This window comes from Arachis ipaensis, chromosome B09, assembly GCF_000816755.2.
Source record: "Arachis ipaensis cultivar K30076 chromosome B09, Araip1.1, whole genome shotgun sequence".
Classification (NCBI taxonomy): Eukaryota; Viridiplantae; Streptophyta; class Magnoliopsida; order Fabales; family Fabaceae; genus Arachis; species Arachis ipaensis.
The window spans coordinates 23,508,266-23,532,280 of NC_029793.2; the positions used below are offsets into that span (position 1 = coordinate 23,508,266).

General features: G+C 35.3%; 2 protein-coding genes across 2 annotated transcripts in view; one reads left to right on the top strand and one right to left on the bottom strand.

The window, feature by feature from the left end:
* LOC107619602 (galactinol synthase 1) overlaps positions 1 to 1,912 on the top strand; it is a gene marked incomplete at its 5' end in the record, with an annotated part of 3,106 nt that extends 1,194 nt beyond the window's left edge. Inside the window, 2 exon segments of the mRNA XM_016321901.2 lie at positions 483 to 941; positions 1,402 to 1,912. Coding sequence (XP_016177387.1) covers positions 483 to 941; positions 1,402 to 1,596 — 654 coding nt within the window. The 3' untranslated portion in view covers positions 1,597 to 1,912.
* On the bottom strand, positions 21,124 to 23,778 carry LOC107618450 (ADP-ribosylation factor 2). Its single transcript, XM_016320529.2, has 7 exons — positions 23,625 to 23,778; positions 23,135 to 23,293; positions 22,465 to 22,535; positions 21,994 to 22,113; positions 21,628 to 21,746; positions 21,455 to 21,536; positions 21,124 to 21,362 (listed from the first exon to the last, which is right to left on the bottom strand). Exons 2-7 carry the CDS (start codon positions 23,280 to 23,282, stop codon positions 21,357 to 21,359), a joined length of 546 nt encoding a protein of 181 aa, XP_016176015.1. The 5' UTR covers positions 23,283 to 23,293; positions 23,625 to 23,778; the 3' UTR covers positions 21,124 to 21,356.

The following is a 24,015-nucleotide window of genomic DNA, read 5'->3' on the forward strand; positions in this document are numbered from 1 at the left end:
TAATTTTAATAGATATATAATATTTTTTTAAAATTATTTAGAAAATAAAAATTCACCTAAAAAATCTATAGTTTCTTTATTTTGTACTGTACTCTATAATTATTGTTGAAATAAATAAATAATTTTAGATATAATAAGTCTATAATGACAGATATTATATATATAATTCTAAATATTAAATTAAATAATATAATTTTAAGTTTGGTCTTCCTAGTATACTTTGATGAATGACATATAGATATATTTCTTGCAATGACATAAATACCTTTAATGCATAGAATTAATATAATTTTAGTGAGAGGTGAATTAGGGTAAATTAGAGTTTTAAGCGAGAGGATTGGTAAAGGATCTAAATAGAGAAACAACCTGACAATTTGATATCCTAAAAGAGTTGTGAATAAAAAATCCTAAAGAAAATTTTCATTTAAAGTGAATTTAACATTTGACCAAGTATTGAGGGTGTGTTGATGATGATGTTACAGTTTATGGAATACAAGAAGATGATTTACTTGGACGGAGACATTCAAGTTTACGAAAACATTGACGAGCTGTTTGATGTTCCTGATGGAAACTTGTACGCTGTGATGGACTGCTTCTGCGAGAAGACATGGAGCCACACACCACAATACAAGATCGGTTACTGTCAACAGTGCCCTCAGAAAGTGAAGTGGCCAATTGAGGAGTTGGGCCAATCACCTTCCCTTTACTTCAACGCTGGCATGTTTGTGTTTGAGCCTAGCATTCAAACCTACCATCACTTGCTCGCAACACTTCAAGTCACCACGCCTACCCCGTTTGCCGAGCAGGATTTTCTTAATATGTATTTCAGGAACATTTATAAGCCAATTCCTTTGGACTACAACCTTGTCCTTGCTATGCTCTGGCGTCACCCTCAGAATGTGGACCTTCAAAAAGTTAAGGTTGTCCATTATTGTGCTGCGGTATGTGCATCAGATTCTGATCGCTTTTTGGATTTCTCGTTGATTGTCATTGTTTACTAATAATACTAATTACTTCTTCTTACTAAAAATATTGATTCATAACAATTTTTTTTTAAATTACATTTTGTTATACAATTAAATTAAATTACGAAATAGAATTTTAAAAAATAAATTAAACAAGGTTATGAAAAATTAGGGATGGTATCAAATTTATAGTTTTAATAACTAAATTAAACATTTACTTTTACATATTTTAATTATCTTAGGATAAAAATAGAAAAAAAATTAGATATTGAACATGAACTAAATAAAATATTAATTACCCTTTTTTTTCTTCACATTTAGGAGGACATTGAAGACAATGGCATAGACAAAACTCTTTTCATTTATCTCGGTTTTTTTGGTTATAATTAATTTGGTAGAATTGTGTGAACTCATGATTAGTTTATGTTTATTTAAGGGATCAAAGCCATGGAGGTACACAGGAAAGGAAGAGAATATGCAGAGAGAGGACATAAAGAAGCTGGTGCAGAAGTGGTGGGATATATACAATGACTCTTCGCTTGACTACAAGAAGCCAGATGTGGACCCCCTTGTTGTGGCTTTACCGAAGGCTGCTCAACTTCACTATATAGCTGCACCCTCTGCAGCTTAATTGAGCGCCTTCAGGTACAACAAAACAAAAGGGAAGTTCTTTTAGCATTGGAAATAGCAGAGCTTAAGCGAGCTCTACATTTCAGCATTTTTGTGATGTTTTGTTCTTCGGTTTTGATTATAAACTTGTCTATTTTGTTTCTGTAAGTGTGATTTTTGTTGCCGTTGTAATATTTCTGGGCAATGATGTACGAAAAAAAAGGATGAATCAAGTTATTACTTTGTGGTATGTCTTCGGTCCCCAGTTATGCGTCCTAAACTCCTAATGTTAATATTTGTTCCCGATTGACGAATCAAAGAGTGACACATGGAAGGTAGATGGTGTTGACCAGCATCATGACCGTGATAGGATATAATAGATACATTTTGTAAGAGAATAATTTTTATAAATAATATGAATAATAGATTCTAAAATTAATTCAATAAAATAAAAAAATATTTTATTTTAAATTATTTTTTAAATTTTAATATTAGAATAATTATTTGTTTTTTTTAGAATAATTAAAAAAAAAAAGTAAGAGAATCATTACTAGAGTTCTCCTTCTACATGTGTCCAAACCCAATGCCCAGTATAGAGTTGGACTAATTGGTCAATTAACCCATAACAAGAGGTTTCACAATTTTAGAGAAATACCAGCATTCCATGCAACAGCATGGAACTTCGGCTTTAAGTTTAAAACCTACAACAGTATATCCGATTCATTTTTTTGTTGCTCACTTATGTTTGTTTACCGGACTTCAAAACCCCCACCCCCAAATGAAAAAATTGTTCCACTGGTGTAGCCTTTGGTTTTTCTGATATTTCCAAATTTATCTCTATTGTGAAAAACTATTGATTACTTACATTGAAATACCCATAAGCATAGTTTCCTGTCTAATTATATACAAGATCAAAGTTTGGACTGTGACAAGTGTCACTTTTCATTTGATGGTCAACTATAAGTCACCCATAGTTCCTATACTATAAGCTTGGCCACCAGAGTTATGGTCTTGTTAAATAGTTTTCTTTGATTTGCCATTCTACTTTCATGTGGATTTGAGGATAAAAAAGGAGTTATATTATTAGTCATTCTGAGAGTAATCAAGAAAATTTAATCTTTCTAATCAATATATGTCACATTTTAAATTAATTTATTTTATTTAAAATTTAAAAATTGTTATAAAGAGAAGGAAAATTGATCCTGGTTATTTTTTAAAAGTTCAGCCTCTCAATATATTTTAATGATATGCAAGAGTAAACCATTTTCAATCCACCAACAACTAATGACCATCCTCTTTGCCATATCTCTGTCGCGCCGCCAGTCACATTGCAGCACCAACCACATCTTCATGAATTTTACTGTCAATCAAATTAATAACTGAAAAAATGTGTAGACTACGTGTTATTGATGATAATGATAATACTTGTATATTATGTAAACAAAAGTTGGCAATAACCATTACTTATTCTTTGATTGTGAGTTTATTTAGTAGGTGTAGTGTCTTTGGTTGATTATTTTTGGTAGAAAATACTTGTGAAGAAGGACGAGTGCAAGAAGTAGTTGATTGGTCTTTTTATATTTATTTGAAAGGTTTTGTTGGAAAAAAATGAAATAATTTTTAAAAAAAAGAACAAGTGTCACGAAAGATATCAAGAGATCGCTTAAGAGTTATTAAAAGTAGAATGATGTTGACCGTATATCTGTTAATGACAATACCAAAAATAATTATGGATTGAATATTTTAATTTTGTTATGTTTTTTTCTGTATTCTGGTTGTTTTCTCTAGTTATATTGAGCTTTCTGTTTAAAAAAAGAAAAAACAAAACCTTTCATTTTTAAATAAATCTCGTAAATGTGTTATTGCTAATTTATTTTTTGTAAATAACATAAAAATAATTGAGATTATTGATCTCATTATTATGTTTCTATCCGTTCTGTCAATAAGAATTACATACTTATTAAAAAGAAATTTATAAAATCATCAAATTAATAATAACAAAAATTTAAATGGACACATGTCTAATTCATGTTGATAAAACATACATGAGTGAGAATATAATAGTAGGACACATGATTTCCATCTACAACTTGTTGGTAGGTGAAAAGTTTCAATAGTGTAATTTTCAAGTTTTTATTTTATTTATGATGTGTTTTGGGTTCTCTAAATATTGATTTTTGAGAATTACCTTCGTTAATAAGGGTTATCGAGTGATTGACGATTTATATTCTACAATAATTTTCTGGTATGGGATGATGTGTATTGAATTTTTTTTTCAGATAAATGGGATACCTTTTAATTCTAAGTATTTTATGATAAACTCACATATATAACTATACGGGTTCTTATATTTTACTATATGGGTTATATTCATGTTTTAAATCTGAGTATAGCCGCATGAAAATCAACAAATCTACCATTAACCTCATCTATGGCTGGGTGCTGAAATTTGTTACATGCAGCGATCTCTCATCTACTTTGGGATGAATTAGCTCTTCCTGCACATTCAACCTATTTGCACGTTAGAATAACCAAGACTTAAAATCTGCTATATATTTATGTTAGGTAGTATAAACTACTGGAGTATTCAATATTTATTTATTTATTTATTTTGGTCACACAAACTATGATGGGACAAAAGAAGTCATAGTGTTGGAATCAAATTGTCGTGACCTGAACTAAGCCATGACTGGCGTTCAAGGAACAAATCTTTGGGCAAGTCAAACGATCAAATTTTTAGAAAAATGGACAAAATCTTTTTTGTTTCTAGGACCTTACCAATATAAATATTATCTTCTTGTATCAATAATAAACATCCATTTCCAAAGACAACAATAACATAATCTAATCATATCCACAACCTAACATGTCCAAAATACTTAAGTTGATAACTAGAGTATATAGTTAAATCCATAAGTCTTATATAATCAAATTATAATTACTATCTAAACAGTTCGAGATTCAAAATAACATAACTCACACAAAAATTCTGCTATGGCATATGGAGCATTGACATAATCTAGATTCTGAGGAAAGGTTCCATTACATAATTAATTACTTAGTCCTTGGAAAGAAGAAGGGTTCACCGAAATGACTAAGATCTACTGAGGGACAAGTGGAATGGAACCTGAAATGACTCCTGTATCTGAAAAACATGAGAATATAATAGGGTGAGTTTTGCAACTCAGTGAGCAAACATTACATCTATAACCCACACGAGACTATACAAATTTTACCATAAAATTATATTTCTTTCTAAATATGAGAAATTCATATTAATTAATTATGCAAATAAATAGATAAATAATTAAACAGAATGAACTGAAATGGGAGTTCTCATTCCAAAAGTCAAATCAAATAAAATATTACACACTTAGGGTGGCTCCACCTCTAAGGGTAGCCCTTTCCTCTAATGTGCCCGTACGGTATAACAGATCCAATGTGTGGCCTACACGTTGGGCTAGCAACGCCCCTGCTAATTGAGGTCTGAGTTAAATGCATCTAAATTAACGTCATAACTGTCGTTAACTACGATTTTTTAGTCAGAGTCTCCCGACCAATCCAAACCAAATCACTTATAACAAATCTCTAATACTTATAACATATTACTAAATTTTATAATAAATCAAATATATATAAGAATGCATACTAAAATTTAATTAAAGTTTAATAAAGTCAAGTAAAAAATATGTATGTTTTGTCCTGTGTATTTTTTTTATAAAATTATTAATTTTTCAAAAAATCAATATTCATTCCAATAATTCAAAAATCACAACAATAAAATATTTTCAAATGTTAGAAATAACGATTCAATTTAAATATTGATAATAATATACTTAAAAATAATTATAGACATAATATTCACTCACAACTTGATTCTAAGGAACTGGAAGCAACTCTGAGTGCGTTAACGAGCTACCAAATGATATCCAGTAACTCTACAACTATAGAAATATGACAATAATGATATTTGTGAGCTACTAATATTGTCAATTAACATAATCTTACTCACTTTGACAAAAGCTCCAAATTTTCTAACCCTAATTCGGATTTATGCATACCCATAAATATAGGGATGACAAAAATTGGAGATATACCTAATTATTGAGTCAAAGAGTTACCTTGAAGCCTCAATAATAACAGGAACTCAAAAGTTGAATGCTTCCTTTACTCATTAAGTTGAAATTCCATGATTTGGGAGCTTTGAGAAAATGAGATTTTTGAATAAATAGAGATAAAGTGGAAAAAGAAAAGGAAGCAAGATGATGAAGGTGAGTTTGATGATATTGAGTGGTTGGTTGCAAAGAGAAGAGATGAGGAAGAGATGAGGAAATGTAGTTGGGAAGAGAAGGGAAGTGAGAGTTTTTAAATTTTTTATTTTGGGAAGAAATGAAAAGAAAAGAAAAGAAAGACAGAAGGGGGGGGGAGTCGAGGGAGAGGGGAAGAGGGGCAAAGAAATTTAAGTGGTGGCATGTGCCTCTCACGTGCCCTTCCTTTCTTTTTTTATTTTCCTCACTCTTGATTACTACATTCTCTCCCCCTTAAGAAATTCGGTCCCCGAATTTCAAACTTATATGATAATTACCTTTAGTCTCAAAACAAATACGGATACTTGTCGCGCATGGCATTCTCAACCTCCCAAGTCGCTTCTTCTTCTGAATGGTTTTTCCAAACAATTTTCACAGATGCTATCTCTTTAGAACATAGTTTCTTTACTTGGCGATCAATTATAGTCACTGGTTCCTTTTCAAACAATAAATCCTCCCTTAGCTCTATGGCTTGTGGTGCGAGCACATGAAATGGGCTAGGAAGGTATTTGCGTAACATTGATACATGAAACACTGGATGGATCATTCACAACTCAGGCGGCAATGCCAAGCGGTAAGCAACTGCACCTATTCTGTCCAATATCTCAAATGAACCAATATAACGAGGACTAAGCTTCCCTCTCTTTCCAAATCTCATCACTCCCTTCATAGCCGATACCTTAAGAAACACTTGATCACCCACTGAAAACTTTAAGTTGCGCCTCTTATTATCAACATAAGCCTTCTGCCTACTCTGAGCTGCTAATAAACGTTCTCTTATTAAGTGAACCTTCTCAACTGCATCTTGTACCAAATTTGGCCCCAAAAGCTTAACCTCACCAACCTCAAACCACTCAATAGATGACCTACATCTTCTCCCATAAAGAGCCTCAAATAGTGCCATTTAAATGCTGTCTTGATAACTATTACTATAAGAGAACTTAATCAAAGGTAGATAGTTGTCCCAATTTCCACCAAAATCTAGAACACAACACCTTAACATGTCTTTCAATATCTGGATCGTCCTCTCTGATTATCCATCGGTTTGAGCGAAAAGTTGTGCTAAGATCCAGATAAGTTCCTAACGTTCTCTGAAAAAAATTTCCAAAAATGGGAGGTGAATTGAGGTCCGCGATCTGAAATAATGGATACTGGGATTCCATGTAGTTTAACTATCTCATCAACATAAAGATGAGCATATCGAGCTGCACTAAAAGTTGTTTTCACCGGAAGAAAGTGGACTGACTTTGTCATTCTATCCACAATTACCCAAATTGAATCAAAACCTTTAAAACTACGAGATAAACCAATTACAAAGTTCATCGTAATTATTTTTCACTTCCATTCAGGTATCTCAATTTGTTGTAATAACCCAGCAGGTCTTTAATGTTCATCTTTAACCTGTTGGCAAGTTAAGCAATGAGAAACAAAAACTCCTATGTCTTTCTTCATGCCTTCCCACCAAAACAATTATTTCAAATCATGATACATCTTATTAGAGCCTAGATGAACTGTGTACTTAGAATTGTGAGCCTCTTCCAAAATAGCTTTCTTCAAGTCGTGGTTATCTGGCATACATAAGTGTTGACCACAACGCAAAACATCTTGATCAAGAGAAAAGTCCGAGTTCTTCCCATTGCGAACATCTTCCATAAGTTTTCTTAGTTTCGGGGTCATCACTTTGTGGAGCCTTGATCTGTTCTATCAGAGAAGATTGGGCTCAAATATGTGCTAAGAAAACTCCTGATTCTCCAAGGTCAAATTGAATTCTACCGGCCTTTAATTGATGGACTTCTTCAACAATTGGTCTCCTTGCAAGAGTGATATGGGCCAAGCTACCCATAGATTTTCTACTGAGGACATCTGCTACAACATTTGCCTTTCCAGGATGATATAAAATGGTATAATCGTAATCTTTTAGTAACTCCATCCATCTCCGTTGCCTCAAATTTAAATCCTTCTGTTGAAATATATACTTCAAACTCTTGTGATCCATATAGATCTCACAGGTCTCACCATAAAAGGTAGTGCCTCCAAATCTTCAAAGAAAAAATGATCGCGGCCATTTCCAGGTCATGAGTTGGATAATTCTGCTCATGCTTCTTGAGTTGTCGCGAGGCATAGGCAATAACGTGACCATGCTGCATCAATACACAACCAAGTCCTATCCGAGATGCATCACAAAAGAATGAGAATCCCCCAGACCCAGAAGGTAAAACAAGAACAGGTGCTGAGGTTAGACAAGCCTTAACCATTTGGAAAATTTCCTCACAAGCTTCTGACCATTGAAACTTTACATTCTTCTAAGTTAACTTGGTTAATGGTGCAGAAATTCTCGAGAAGTCCTTGATGAATCGCTGATAGTAGTCGGCCAACCCTAGAAAGCTATAAATTTCTGTCACTGTAGTAGGCTTTGGCCACTTCTAAACGGCTTCAACCTTCTTTGGATCCACCATGATTCCATCTTTTGATACAACGTGCCCCAAAAATATCACTTGATCAAGCCAAAACTCACATTTAGAAAACTTAGAATAAAGCTTGTGATCCCTCAAGGTTTGCAATACAATTCTCAAATGATACTCATACTTCGTAGCACTTTTCGAATACACCAAGATATCATCGATGAAGATGATAACAAAATGATCTAAGAAAATTTTGAAGACTCGATTCATCAAGTCCATGAAAGCTGCGGGCGCATTCGTCAGACCAAAGGACATTACTAAGAACTCATAGTGTCCATAACGAGTACGAAAGGCAGTTTTTGGAATGTCTCCCTCTTTTATCTTCAATTGATGGTACCCTGAACGCAAGTCAATCTTAGAGAAACAAGTAACTCCTTGAAGTTGATCAAACAAATCACTAATCCTTGGCAATGGATACTTGTTACGAACAGTTATCTTATTGAGCTAATGATAGTCCACACATAGTCGCATCGTTCCATCCTTCTTTTTTACGAAAAAATAGGAGCTCCACATGGAGAAGTGCTAAGATGGATGAATCCTTTCTCCAGTATGTCCTCCAATTGAACCTTTAATTCTCGTAACTCAGTTGGAGCCATACGACAGGGAGGAACGGACACAGGCTAGACTCCTGGGATAAATTCTATGGAAAATTCAACTTCGCGGTCAGGTGGCATCCCTGGTAACTCATCAGGGAACACGTCAGGAAAATTCTCTAACTATAGGAACCTTATCAAGACTAGGCACTTCGGCATCAACATCTCTAAAAACTGCCATAAATCCTTGGATTTTCTTGTCCATCAATTGCATAGCACTCATAGATGAGATGATGCTAGCCAAAGGGGGACAATCATCACCCTTAAAAACAAAAGGTGAGATACCCAGTATATCAAACTTCATAGTTTTAGAGTAACAACCTATATCAGTATGACAAGCTACTAACCAATCCATGCCTAGGATAACATCAATATCTTCCATTGGTTCTAGAATAATTAAATCAGCTAAGGTATCAACCGTATTAATTCAAACAACACAAGACCGAAACACGACTCGAACCACCGTGGAGACTCCAAGTGGAGTGCCAACAAAAAATAGGTGGAATAGCAGTTCAGGTTGTTTATCGAAACGAGATGCAAGATATGGAGATACATATGAATAATGAGAACCCATATCAAATAACACTCGTGCATCTAAAGAACAAACTTGTAAAGTACCTGCCACCACAACATTAGAAGCTTGAGCATCTTGACGTGTTAAAGTGTACACACGTGCCTCGCCTCTTCCTCTCTGACTCCCTCCTCTATTATAAGTCTGACCCCTGCCACCTGCTCCTCTGCCACTAGGATCAAAAGAATTTCCAATAGACATAGCTAAAGATGATGGCATTGGTGTTGTAGGACGTGCAATACCTAGAGCAAAGCCTTCTTTAGGATTTGGACAATCTCTCCTAAGATGATCAGATTGACCACAACCAAAACATGCTCTAGGGCCTTGAAACATATACCAGAATGGTAGATTCCACACTGCTGGCAGTAAGATTTAGTTGGCCTTATCTGATTAGAACCATGTGCGTTAGATTGAGGAGTGCCCCTAACAAAAGGTCTTGGACTCAAAACACTCATGGGAATAGATCCAGAAGAAGCAACTCCACTAAAAGATGTTTGAGGACGAGCTCGATAACTCGAATAAACATGCTGATTGGTCTAACCATGATGAGATTGAAATCCCCCTGAAATAGATCCACCAGAAAATTGTCCTTTCATCTTGGGCTTCTTACCAGCATCCTTAATCTTCCTCTTAAGATTCGAAAGCTTTCTTCGCATTCAAGCATCCACACACACGGTGCATCCTAGCGTGCCAATGTAATTTCAGGCAATACGATCGGCAAGAATTAAGACCCCAACACTCTTCTTGGTGTCACATACTTACACAGTTCATCTTCTGCGTCCAGAGGTTCTGCTCTAAGGAACTAACGTATTAATGGTCATATCTAGGAATTGTATCAAATACTAAACTAAGCTCAAGTTGATTTTCGAAAAGGTATTAGATTCAAGAGGCGATTAAACAACATAAATGGGGCTCGTTAGAAATAGAAAGATGTCATGCATGGTGTTCAGGCTAATTTTTAGAGAATAACATGAAATAGGTGGAATAGCAGTTCAGATTATTTATCGAAACGAGATGCAAGATATGGAGATACGTATGAATAATGAGAACCCATATCAAATAACACTCGCACATCTAAAGAACAAACTTGTAAAGTACCTGCCACCACAGCATTAGAAGCTTGAGCATCTTGACGTGTTAAAGTGTCCACACGTGCCTCGCCTCTTCCTCTCTGACTCCCTCCTCTATTATAAGTCTGACCCCTGCCACCTGCTCCTCTGCCACTAGGATCAGAATAATTTTCAATAGACATAGCTAAAGATGATGGCATTGGTGTTTTAGGACGTGCAATACCTAGAGCAAAGCCTTCTCTAGGATTTGGACAATCTCTCCTAAGATGACCAGATTGACCATAACCAAAACATGCTCTAATGGCCTTGAAACATATATCGAAATGGAAGATTCCACACTGCTGGCAGTAAGATTTAGTTGGTCATGTCCGATTAGAACCATGTGTGCTAGATTGAGGGGTGCCCCCAACAAAAGGTCTTGGACTCGAAACACTCATGGGAACAGATCCAGAAGAAGCAACTCCACTGAAAGATGTTTGAGGACGAGCTCGATAACTCGAATAACCATGCTGATTGGTCTAACCATGATGAGACTGAAATCCCCCTGAACTAGATCCACCAGAAAATTGTCCTTTCATCTTGGGCTTCTTACCAGCATCTTTAATCTTCCTCTTAAGATTTGAAAGCTTTCTTCGCATTCAGGCATCCACACGCACGGTGCATCCTAGCATGCCAATGTAATTTCAGGCAATACGGTCGGCAAGAATTAAGACCCCAACACTCTTCTTGGTGTCACATACTTACACAGTTCATCTTCTGCGTCCAGAGGTTCTGCTCTAAGGAACTAACGTATTAATGGTCATATCTAGGAATTGTATCAAATACTAAACTAAGCTCAAGTTGATTTCCGAAAAGGTATTAGATTCAAGAGGCGATTAAACAACATAAATGGGGCTCATTAGAAATAGAAAGATGTCTTGCATGGTGTTTAGGCTAATTCTTAGAGAATAACAAAATGCACTAGAAAAAGAACTAGGGTGCATCTCAAGAAAGGAAGCCAGACCAAAAATATTTGATAGCAAGGATAAGGCATATTGAATCAAGTAAGTTTCAGCTGACCTTGAAAGATACAAAGTTATGAAGAGAGCACCCAACCTTCAGCAAATTTCCTAGACTCAAGAAGCATTTGTCTATACCAAAACAAGCTCAGGCTCACCCTTGGATGGACAGATTTAAATATAAATATATGCAGGTAAGGGGGTTAGAATTTTAGAGGATAAACCCTTCGTTGTTCGAGGGAAGAAGGAATCTGAAACAAAATTCTATTGCATGTTACAAAAGGAAAGCTAGATCGAGTCGCAAAGATTTGCCGGTACTCTCCCTCTCGCATACAGTCTACTACTATGGTCTTTTCTTTCTACTGACAAAATGGGTGTTCTCCACAGGGTAGCACTCGGTCGAACATATTTTTATTTCATGACTCCCTTCAACCAAATCCTAAGCTTAACACTAAGCTTGACACTTTCAGTCTTACATCCTCATCCCTGACGCAAGCTATAAATAAAGGCAGTGTTTCAAAATCACATACTACAATTTAAATTTTGGTTATCAATTTTGTAATTACCTCAACCCTGTTGATTCAATCGTCCCCCATCTTGAGTCATTCCCTGCGGATAATTCCTGGATACGTGCCCTGGTAACCCGCACTTGTAACATACTCCTAATTCGAAACCGCAAGGCCTATCCAGATGGTAGCGCCCACACCTCTGACAAGTCAGATCCTCCATAGTAGCTCTTGTTTGTTTTCCTCTACCGTCTCCTTGGTAATCGTCATTTATTCCAACCTGGTTCCATCCATGAGAAAATTGTTGGGCGTATCCTCTCCGCTTGAATTCTTGGTCCCTTGGTGCCAAATTCTGATTGGCGTCTCTTCGGTGAAATTTCCGGTTATCGTTCTCTGCCACAGCGGCCTTTCTCACACATTCTTCAGCAATCCAGCTCTTGTTCACAAATTCGAAAAATACCCTAATCTCCATCGGCACAACGGAGCTCAGAATGTCACTTTGAAGTCCTCCCTCGTACTTAATACATTTCCACTCAGCAAAATCCTCCGAAGCACCTTGACTGATTCGGGAAAATCGACACAGTTCTTTAAATTTGTTCGTATACTTAGCAACCGACATTTGCCCCAATTTAATTGTAGCAGTTCAAGCTCCTTAGCATTCCTAACTGAATTAGGGAAGTACTTCCAATAGAACTCAGTCCGAAACACCTCCCACAATATCGCAGTGCCGTCTGGTTGTAGAATACGTCGTGTTCCCTGCCACCAGTATTGAGCTTCACCTTGTAACTAGTAGGTTGCAAACTCTACTCACTATTCTTCGGGAACCTTCTGAGCTTGCAGAGCCTACTCCATTGCTTGGAGCCAGTTGTCAACCTCTGTAGGGTTTGTAGTCCCCCCGAAGATCAGAGGATGCACCTTTAGAAAAGTAGCAAGTGTCATTGGCCCGTCATCCCTGTTATTACCATTTCCATGGTTTGTCTGATTTTCTAGCACTTCGGCTATCGCCTGCATAGCCGCAGCCATGTTTCCTATAGAAGTCATAAAGTCCATAGGGTTGTTCCCTGCCATTTCAGGATTTGCATTGCCTAATCTACCCTTGCCTCGCCCGCGACTGCGTCCGCGAGTTGACATTTGGTTCCTGTTCACACCAAACAAGTGATATCAAGTTGATCAGTCTCAATATTGCAAGTCTAGTGCTTCAAAGTCCCAAATGCATGCTCATGGGGAATCATGCCATATATATCAATTAAATAACCTAATTTAGCATGTATAAACACTCAGAGTATGCCCAGAAGCATAGTCAGTCCGTCCCTCAGGCTCTACAGGAACAATATGCTCTGATACCATAATGTAACACTCTACCATACAGAGTCTTATGCTTAAGTCGTAAAACAGAGGTAGAAAGGTATTACGATCTCTAAAAGTAACATTATATATAATAATAGTTGAAAGAAATTTTATAACGAGGAGCTTTTGAAGAAAAGTCTAAAAGCAAATTCATAAAATTAAAAGCGTAACACTCAGAAATAATGTTTACTTGCGTACGAAGAAAGCTTAAGCACATATATAGATATATATAGACAAAGAGAGTAGAAGGTCAAGAATACACAATAAACAAGCTCTTAACTCGATCTGCAAAGCAAAGGTCGGCCAGAGTATATATATATATATATATATATATGGAGAGTCTATATACATAAATCTACACATAGAATAACCCAAAATACAGTAGTCCTAATTTTTGCTTGCAGAATGAACTCCAGATGCTTACCAAGGTGCCTCTCGACCTGCATCTGAAAAACAATAATAATGTATGGGATGATAACCGGGGGTTCTCAGTATGGTAACACTACCCACATCTCTAACACATAATGTCCCGGAAAAGCCGAAGACGATCCTAGAACTTCGACACTCAGATTATAAAACTTAAAGATAATAAATTGTAAACCACAAATAGGGTAGGTCATCTAAGGTTCTTAAACTTAACTAAACTCTAGTGGAACCACATAAATAAGCAAGCAGACAATGACAAACACAAGTAGAGCACAATTACAGCAGGTAGCAAAATTAGCAAGTAGGCATAATAATAGCATAAGCAAGCCCAATTAATGCAAAATCAAACAAAACACACAAATGCATATGATGCATGCCTATCCTATTGCTGATGATATCATCTGTCGGTTATATAGCCAACCCAACACGTCCTGGTAGCTAACCATGGACAGAAACACCCATTACGGAGCAAGTGGGTTTGAGCTACAACCCTGTTACTACTACCCGCTTAACCTAGAGCGAGTGGAAGAACTACTACTACCGCTACTATCCAGACGGGTGTTTAAAAGCTCAAGCTAGAGCAAGTGGAATAATCCACTAATGCTGCTACTACTCAGGCATCATAATCACTGACCTGGAGTAAGCGGGACGAACTAAAATCCTTGCTACTGTCTAGGTATCTCAAACATACATTCATTCAGTCTAAAACAATCATCATTATTATCAAATCTCAAGCCTTGACTTGGAGCAAGCGGGACGAACCACCATCCTTGCTACTGCCCAGGTATCTCAAACATACATTTAGCAATTCCTTCTCAGTTCAATCATCAATCATCATATCATTATGTATCATGCATTTAGCCATCAATCACAGCATATATATAATATCATAACCCTTCCTTATTCATCATCATCCATTTACCTTTTTCTTCACCAACAAGATATCTTTCCCAACAGTCCCAACCATACTTCACTATCCAAAATCTATCTACCAGGCTTTAAATGAGAGTTATAAAGGTTTTGAAAGTCAGAGAAATGGTTTAGAAACACAAAAATCATATTTTAGAAAAACATGGGCTGTGCGTACGCACACCCCTGCTGTGCATACGCACACGGCTAAAAATGGGTGGTCGCATACGCGACCCCCTTGCTCGCGTATGCGAGTGTTCCAACCCAAATGGACTGCTCGAGTTGCGTGTGTCCCTCGCGTACGCATGCTTAACAAAAATTTCAAAAAGCTGCTAAGTCTAGAATTCCTATTTTGCATACCAAACTTTAATCGCACATGACTTTTTCGTTTTAAAATATTTTTTATCCGTTCGAACCTCTCAGACCAAATTTTCTTTCTAAACAAGTTTGATAAAAATCGGATGTCCGGAGACCAAGTTATGCTCTGTCAAAGTTGGTCAAAAATAATAGTTTTAATTAAAATTCGCAAACCTCAACCTTCAAAACATACACACTTCAAACCTTTTAAAACCAAACCAAATCTTACCATAAAAGCCTCAAGCACTCCAAATTCATATTTTCAACCTCCTTATTCAGCCCACAACCTACCAATTCTCCTTTTTCATCAATCTCAACTCAATAATTCAAATTCAAACAATATACAACATACATCATCAATTATTCATATAAAAACACAATATCAATTTCACCACCAATATAGTATCAACAACAACTTTAATTAGCCAAACCTCATAAATACCAACCAATCCTAAATCCTCAACATCATCCACATCTCAAAAATATTATCATTATCATTTATCAATCTCATATACCAAGTTAGACATATCATTCATAATAGCACCAATCACAACCCCCAAAACCATTAACCACATACATAATAATCTATCTCAACCAATCAACAATATCAACAATTTAATTCCTATCTTACGGTCACTAGCCTAAGTTTTTACGACACATTATATTTTAGATACGAGAAACCGAAACCATATCTTGGCCGATTTTCCGATAAACCCGAAACACCTCAAGCGTTCACCGCTCCACAAAACCCAAACTTCCAAGATGCACACCAAACAGAGGACTCGGCTACCATAGCCTAAATTCCAGCTTTTCGACACCTCCAATTCCATCAACAAGCATGAAATAACCCACAACTCAATCTAATACAAATAATCATCACTAAATCAATATAGATTCCACTTAATCACAAATTTTACAAGGGTTTAAGTTGTCTCACCTTTCTCAAGAATCAATGGAGTAAAACCCAATAATTTCCTCAAGTTAGTTCAAGCCTATAACATCAAAGAATAAAAAATCTTAACACCCACACATTGAATTTTCGAAATTGGGAGGAGGAAATTCGAAACTAAAAATGTAACCTCCTTACCAAATTACTTATTGGGATTTGTATAGAATTCCGAGATAAACGCGTGGCCGCTGACAGCTCGTCAATCGGAGCTCTGGATCAAAAGTTATGTGGATTTGAAATTAAGCCAAGGGTTTAATGTTTGCTTTTGTTCTCCCCCCTCCCCCTCTCCTTTGTATTTTCAGCCTGTTTTCCTCTTGTTTGGGGAAGGAACTCTTAATTTATTTGGTGATTGTGTTGGGCCTTGGGCCCAATATGGGCTTGGTTCGCCCGATTTGACCCGTTTGGCCTAATCTTGGTCCAAATTTTTTAAAATTAGTGTCAAAATTTTTCTTTTAATTAGCTCTATCTCATTAAATTATAAAATTTAATTTTCTAATTTTTTAGAATAAATATTAATTTATGAATTAATTATTTATTAATTAATCAGATTTTACAAAATATACGTTTTGTTGTGAGAAAAACTTTTATACTACTATTATTGTACGTAATCAAATAACTATAAAATAATAATTCATGATTGGTAGTTAGTTTATAAGCGTTTTACAAAATTCAATTATCATTTTCTCACAAACCAAACATATTTTAAATAATGTAAAGAAAAATTCGACAGAAAAAACAGTTACAGGCATAAATTAGAACAATATGCATTCAATAAAATATCAAATCCAAGCCGTTCTAGTGCGTAACCCGTTATAACTCCACAATTTTTCAGCAAACAAGAGTTTCGAGAAGGTGCCACTACGTAACCTTCTCCCACTTCGATCCTAAAACTCTATCCTAGAAAAGGTAAGTCTAGCATAAAACTTAAACAATTCAGTATATTCAGAGATAAAAAATAACCTGAAATACTACTGCACAAACTAAGAAAGAAGCTTACTCTAATTGATCTAAGAGAAAATAAAACCGTCCTAATGAAAAGGACAATTTATTAGATTCACAAGGTCAAACTGCATCAAGAACTAATTTGTAATTAATTAAAACATAATTTTAATTTTACCAATTTAACAACAGGCATAACAAAAAACAATATGAATTGAATGCAATTAAAAGAAACTCATTCACTAAACTCAAATAAAATCTTCGATCAGCTCAAGCACTCTAATACTCAAATAAAATCTTCCAACAGCTCAAGAACTCTTAATTTCACCATACCATAACCTACACTAACATTAAGTAATTTCTAACCATACTAAATTAACATAACAAATCCTAATCACACACTTCATTAAATAAAATTAATCAATAATTTAATAAAATACCTAACAAAATTCTAAACTCATAAAAAAATCTGAAAAAATAAAGAATATAGAAAAATTACCTCTGATGGTGGTTGCAGGATGGTGGAAGCGTGGTGGTGACAGGAGGCGGCAGTAATGGCAACAAGGTGAAAACCTCCAATGGGAACGGATACCAACAGCATCGGCGGTGACGACAACTCCAGCAGCAGTAACGACGACGTCCAGTGGCGGCGACGGCAGCAACTCCAGGTGGTGGCGTCGGAGAAAGTTTCAATGGAGAGAGAGAGAGAGAAAGAGAGAGAGAGAGAGAGAGAGAGAGAGAGAGAAGTGAAGGGAAGGGTTTCACATTTGAATTTTATCCCAATTTTATCGTTGAAAAAGTTCACCGTAAAATCCGACGGTAAATTTGGCACAAATAAAATAAAATTTCGCGCCACACCTTACTACCGGATTTAATTATAGAATTCCTAATCCAACACTAATATTTTCGAGTGACAAAATTTTCACTCGAAATCGTCAGTAAAACTGATGCTAAATCTACCGCTAAAGTTCGACGCTAAATTCGACAATATATCCGATAATATTCAATGTCTCTCTTGTAAAGCATTATACCTTCTTATCACCAAGTAATACTTCTTACAGATCATGCTAATTCTAATTAGTCAATTACAACTTGTGCCATATTGCGTACATTTCACATAGAATGTCATCGGTTCCAACTCATACACCCGATAATCAACGCTTTACAGATGGTATAATTCTTGATCACCATAATCACAACCTTCCTAGTACTAAACTTCATCCCAACAACAAATTTATCATCTGCCACACAGGAGCGAGCCTCTGATATAACACCACCACCAAATAAAATCAACAAGCACAACAATTTTAATATATAAATACACGATTTATAAGTTTCATATAAATACATAAGTCATGTTTTTAGTTTATTTAAATACTTCTAAAATTAATTATAATTACGAATAATGAATAAATAATGAATGAATAAATAAAATTTATTATAATTATAAAATTATTTTTAATTGCAAATAATGAATAAATAAAGAAAAATATTACAACTATATATCTATTATAATAACAATCTTATGTTCTACAGATCACATTATTAATCTACAAACTTAATTAAATCTACAATATTAATCTACCACACAAATATCCAAATTACATATCCACGTTTAGGTATTTATGAAATTTCAGTGCATACATGGCGTCCAGATCCAACACGCGCATAAAAGATGGCTCCTCAAATGGATGCTGATTTGCTAGTACATTTGCTACCTCCACCACGTCTGCTTCCATATTCTCATCAAGTTGATTATTGTCTTCATTTGGATCAACAACTTCATAGTTGCTCTCAAACTCCTCTTCACTATCATTGTTGTAATCTTCCTATTTGATATTCCGGTTGTTTTGAGATTGTTCAAACTCAATATATATCTTGATCAACGACATCTATGACCGAGTTTGAAAATAAATTGAAAACATCTCCTGCATACTCACTTCATCAGTGACATACTTCATTTGAAACTGAAGGAACCCACCAAATACCGATACAAGATGCCTTTACAAAATGCTAACACTCTCTTCGATATTTGAAGATCTATTTTTTCACCGATTACATCCTTTAGATCTTCAAAAGATAGTGTGAAATGAACAACAACATCAAACAGATTTTTACATATAATCTCACTCTCTCAAATGTTTGTAAAAAATCTAACCATAATAATATACTCTCAAAATAACTATCATCCGTTTTAACTTCTTTACTCACTATTACTTACTTTCACTCATTTACAGTAGCAGAATAGCTAGATGAGAAAAAGTGATGAAGACGAAGAAGAGTGATGAGCAATTGGTGAAGATAGTATATATATATATATACAAATCGGATACACTCTGTGATGCATGGACACTGACACGGACACGGGATACGACACGACACGGGACATGCCGACACGCAAATTTAAAATCTTATAAGACACGGGGACACGCATACATATAAAATATAAAGTATCTTTTAGATAAATTGTAATGATATTTTAATATTTTACTGATATTAAAATATAAATTAATTTTTTTGATTATTTTTAATATCTTATTTTAATTATATCAAGTATTTAAAATATTTTGTTATAATAAATAATAATAATATATACTATATCTAAATTTATTTTAAGAATATATTTTAAGAATAAGACTGGACACCCTAACACGTGATGATATTTAGGTGTGTTCAAATGTGTCCGGAGAATAATTTTTTATTTTTCATTAAGACACGGTTTGGACATAGCAGACACACGTATTGGATGAGTGTCGGTGAGTGTCGTGTCCGAAATGTGTCTGACATGTGGACACGACAACTTAGCGAATGTGTCCGTGCTTCCTAGGGTACGCTCCAATTTTTTTTTATTCTATTCGGACCCAACTTTTTGGATTTCCAATTTAAAAAATTCTGAAATCCACAACTTGAATCCTCCGAGTTGGGCTTCGAGTTTAATAAAATTAGCCACGCTCTAATTGGGCCCAACAAAATTTTCCCCACAAAAATCAAATTTTCGCACCAAAGAAGTTAGACGATCCAATTTTTATTATATCATCCACACCATCCAATTTGAATCCATACATTTCCAAAAAAAAGTTAACACCACACTGGTGAAAAACACGCCTTAATGTCTTATTTTAATTATATCAAGTATTTAAAATATTTTGTTATAATAAATAATAATAATATATACTATATCTAAATTTATTTTAAGAATATATTTTAAGAATAAGACTGGACACCCTAACACGTGATGATATTTAGGTGTGTTCAAATGTGTCCGGAGAATAATTTTTTATTTTTCATTAAGACACGGTTTGGACATAGCAGACACACGTATTGGATGAGTGTCGGTGAGTGTCGTGTCCGAAATGTGTCTGACATGTGGACACGACAACTTAGCGAATGTGTCCGTGCTTCCTAGGGTACGCTCCAATTTTTTTTTATTCTATTCGGACCCAACTTTTTGGATTTCCAATTTAAAAAATTCTGAAATCCACAACTTGAATCCTCCGAGTTGGGCTTCGAGTTTAATAAAATTAGCCACGCTCTAATTGGGCCCAACAAAATTTTCCCCACAAAAATCAAATTTTCGCACCAAAGAAGTTAGACGATCCAATTTTTATTATATCATCCACACCATCCAATTTGAATCCATACATTTCCAAAAAAAAGTTAACACCACACTGGTGAAAAACACGCCTCGATTCAAATATCAATACAATATCCAAAAAAATCAGCCTAAAATTTATTGTCCTTAAGAAGTAGAAATGGTGACAAAAATAAAAAATAACAGTTGCTTGGGAAAGAAATTTTGACAGCTCCGTCAATGAAACTCTAAGCTCTATAAAACAGTTTGCCTACTAGTAAAATCAAATTTTGCTTGGAAGTGCCAAGTGACGTTGAAATTTCATCTATATAAAGATCAGGGTACAATTTCCTCCGGGTTTAAGAAAGAATCATACTTCAAAAATCTCTTAATTTATCCGATTGTCATTTTCTTTTAAAACTTTAAAAAGACCTAATCGCTTTCATTTTTCACCATATCTATCTATTGTTTTCTCTCCCCCCCTTCTCCATAGAGCACAAATTTTTTTATCCATGATGAAAGAATGCCTCAAAAAACAAATACGACACTTTCAACGATTAAGTTGGCTTCATAAATGAATGGGTAACAATTCTATATATTTGGTTATACAGGGAAAAAATGTCAAATTATTCTTCGGGCTATGTAACCGAATGATGTTCTTTTATCAAAACAAAATAATACATGCTCGAACAATGAAAATCTAAAGGAACGGCAAGAAAATCAGATATGCGAGACCGTAACCACTGACTGGAGTCCTTCATGATAACTGGTAGAACTCTATGCCTGGAATCACAGAGGACAAGCATAAGTTAAAAATTCAATGATATACACATATCCAGTATTTAAAAAAAAAAAAAAACATTATGTGTATTAACCTTGTTTGCAATATTGTTGGAGAGCCAGTCAAGTCCTTCGTAAAGCCCTTCACCAGAGGTAGCACATGTGCTCTGGATATACCTGCATGTTTAGAGCATGCATGGTGATAACTAGTGGTGAAAACCAGAACCGAAAGGAGCAGAATGTTGAGAGCAATAACTTTAGATCTTACCAATGACGCTGACGGAGAGAATGAAGACCAAGCTTATCAGTTATCTCAGCAGCATTCATAGCATTTGGAAGATCTTGTTTGTTAGCAAAAACTAGAAGCACGGCATCCCTCAACTCATCCTGCCAAGGAAAGATTACAAGCATCCAGAAGTGTATCAGAATTCTGAAATAACTAAATAAGCTGGCAAATCAAGTAATCTATGTAAGCAGAAAACTAGTTCTGCAGTGGCAAACTCTCAATTACAACCATGCCATGATAAAAAAAAAAAGGAGAAAAGAAATGTAGTTGATAGGGTCACAATTGCAGATGTGGATCTCAACTTAAAACCATGCTCGTGTCCAGTCAATTAAGGATCAGTCTCATTACCTCATTCAACATCCTATGTAGCTCATCTCTTGCTTCAACAACACGGTCCCTGTCATTGCTGTCAACCACAAAAATAAGCCCTTGTGTGTTTTGGAAGTAATGTCTCCACAATGGACGGATCTGAAGGGATAAACATATCAATTGTTACTACAGTATTGATAGAAGTATTTCGTTAAAATCATTCAAACACATCTAAATTCTAACATAACAACAGGTCAAAAGTAAGGCAGATTGTGCCAAAGGACACAAACTTAAGACACTATATCCAAAGTCAAGCTTAAAATGTGTGATTGAATAGTTAACAATAGTAACTAGACGAGTGAAAATAGTGTCTAGAATTTACTGATCCAAAACAAACTAGGAAGGCAAACAGCATCACATGCATAGTAGCTCAAGCAGAATCTATGTTATAAAAGCCATTAAAAAGGATGCAAGAAAATGGACATGAGAGAAGTGGGAAAAGAAAAATACCTTGTCTTGGCCTCCAACATCCCAGACAGTGAAGCTGATGTTCTTGTATTCCACAGTTTCCACATTGAACCCTGCAACAAATAAACAAATAATAAATCACCCAAATAATGGGATAATCATCATATCTACAATGATATTGATTAACCAATATATATCTTAGAATCAGAAAAAAAATTGCCAATATGACAATCTCACTGGATATAATAAAGAACTACATATATAATATACTTTTTTCTTTGCCATTAATATAAAATTGAATCATATTGTCATATTGTAGATCTAAAACCAAACAGCAACATCAAAATAAAGATTTAGCTGCTTGCTTAGATGGTGAAAGTGAAACAACTAAACTAAAGGAAAAAAGAATATACATGTAAGGATTGAGAAAGAAAAAGGTGTTGCAAAGTCAAAAATAAGAAATTGTTCTCAAATCATTTGATCTAGTTAATAATGAAAAAGAAAGGGAACAAATTAACGTCATTTGGCTGATTCAAATTCAATTAAATATAAATAATTCAAACATAGATATGATAGGGTACTTTTGGCGTTCCACTAAACCGTGACAAGGTTCAGTTGTTATTGTTGCTCGTTCAATTTGAATTAAATTGTCTGCATTCTATGGATCCATATAAATCAGTAACAGATTTACAGAAGAAAGGGAGAAACATACCAATGGTGGGAATGGTGGTGACGATCTCTCCAAGCTTGAGCTTGTAGAGAATGGTGGTCTTACCAGCAGCGTCAAGTCCAACCATGAGAATACGCATCTCTTTCTTGGCGAAGAGCCGGCTGAACAGCTTCGTGAAAGTCAGCCCCATTTTTAACTACTCTGAACCCAACAAAACAGAAATCGTCATCACATCATGAACACATCCGATCCAAATTTGATTTTTTTTTATGTTAAAAAAAATTGAAATACGCAGATGAAACGGATCATCATAACACCATAAGCAATTGACGAATGCAATTCCAAAATTGATTCAAATCGCGTTGTCTAAGCGGATCGAGAAAGCACACGAATCGAATCTTGAATTTCAAATTAAGATCACACTAATCGAGAAAAGGATCCAGAATAGAGGAATTACGAAATCGGAAATTGAAATGGAGAACAGATCTATGATGTGCAGAGAGAGAGAGAGAGAGAGAGAGAGGAGGCTTGCCTTGAAGAAAATTTGCGAAGGGAGAGGAGAACGCAGATCTCTTCTCTTTGCAAAGAAGAGAGAAATGGGAGCTGCTTCTGTGTCACCGTTAACTCCACAATTTGAGAGCCCTTTCACCGATTTTATGGAAACGCGGACCCATCCAAATTTAGGAACAAAGCCACATAGGGTTATTCACGTCTTTCACTCACTACCGTTATAATTTTGGTTCATGGGGTTACATTATTAGTAGCAGTAGTAACTAGAGTGCAACAGAACTATGCCGTTATAACGGCAATTTGGCCTGCATCATGGTAATTGGCAACCTGGTTACTACTCTAAGATCTGCACTTTCACCAGCTTGCACTTTCGCGTAACAAATGGCATTTTTAAAAAAAATAAATAAAATAAA

Coding starts and splice junctions, on each gene's coding strand:
- LOC107618450 (XM_016320529.2), bottom strand. CDS start 23,282: ATGGGGCTGACTTTCACGAAGCTGTTCAGCCGGCTCTTCGCCAAGAAA. Junction 22,114..22,464: donor ATGTTGGAGGCCAAGACAAG/GTATTTTTCTTT, acceptor TTATCCCTTCAG/ATCCGTCCATTGTGGAGACA. Junction 21,747..21,993: donor TACATAGGATGTTGAATGAG/GTAATGAGACTG, acceptor TTTCCTTGGCAG/GATGAGTTGAGGGATGCCGT.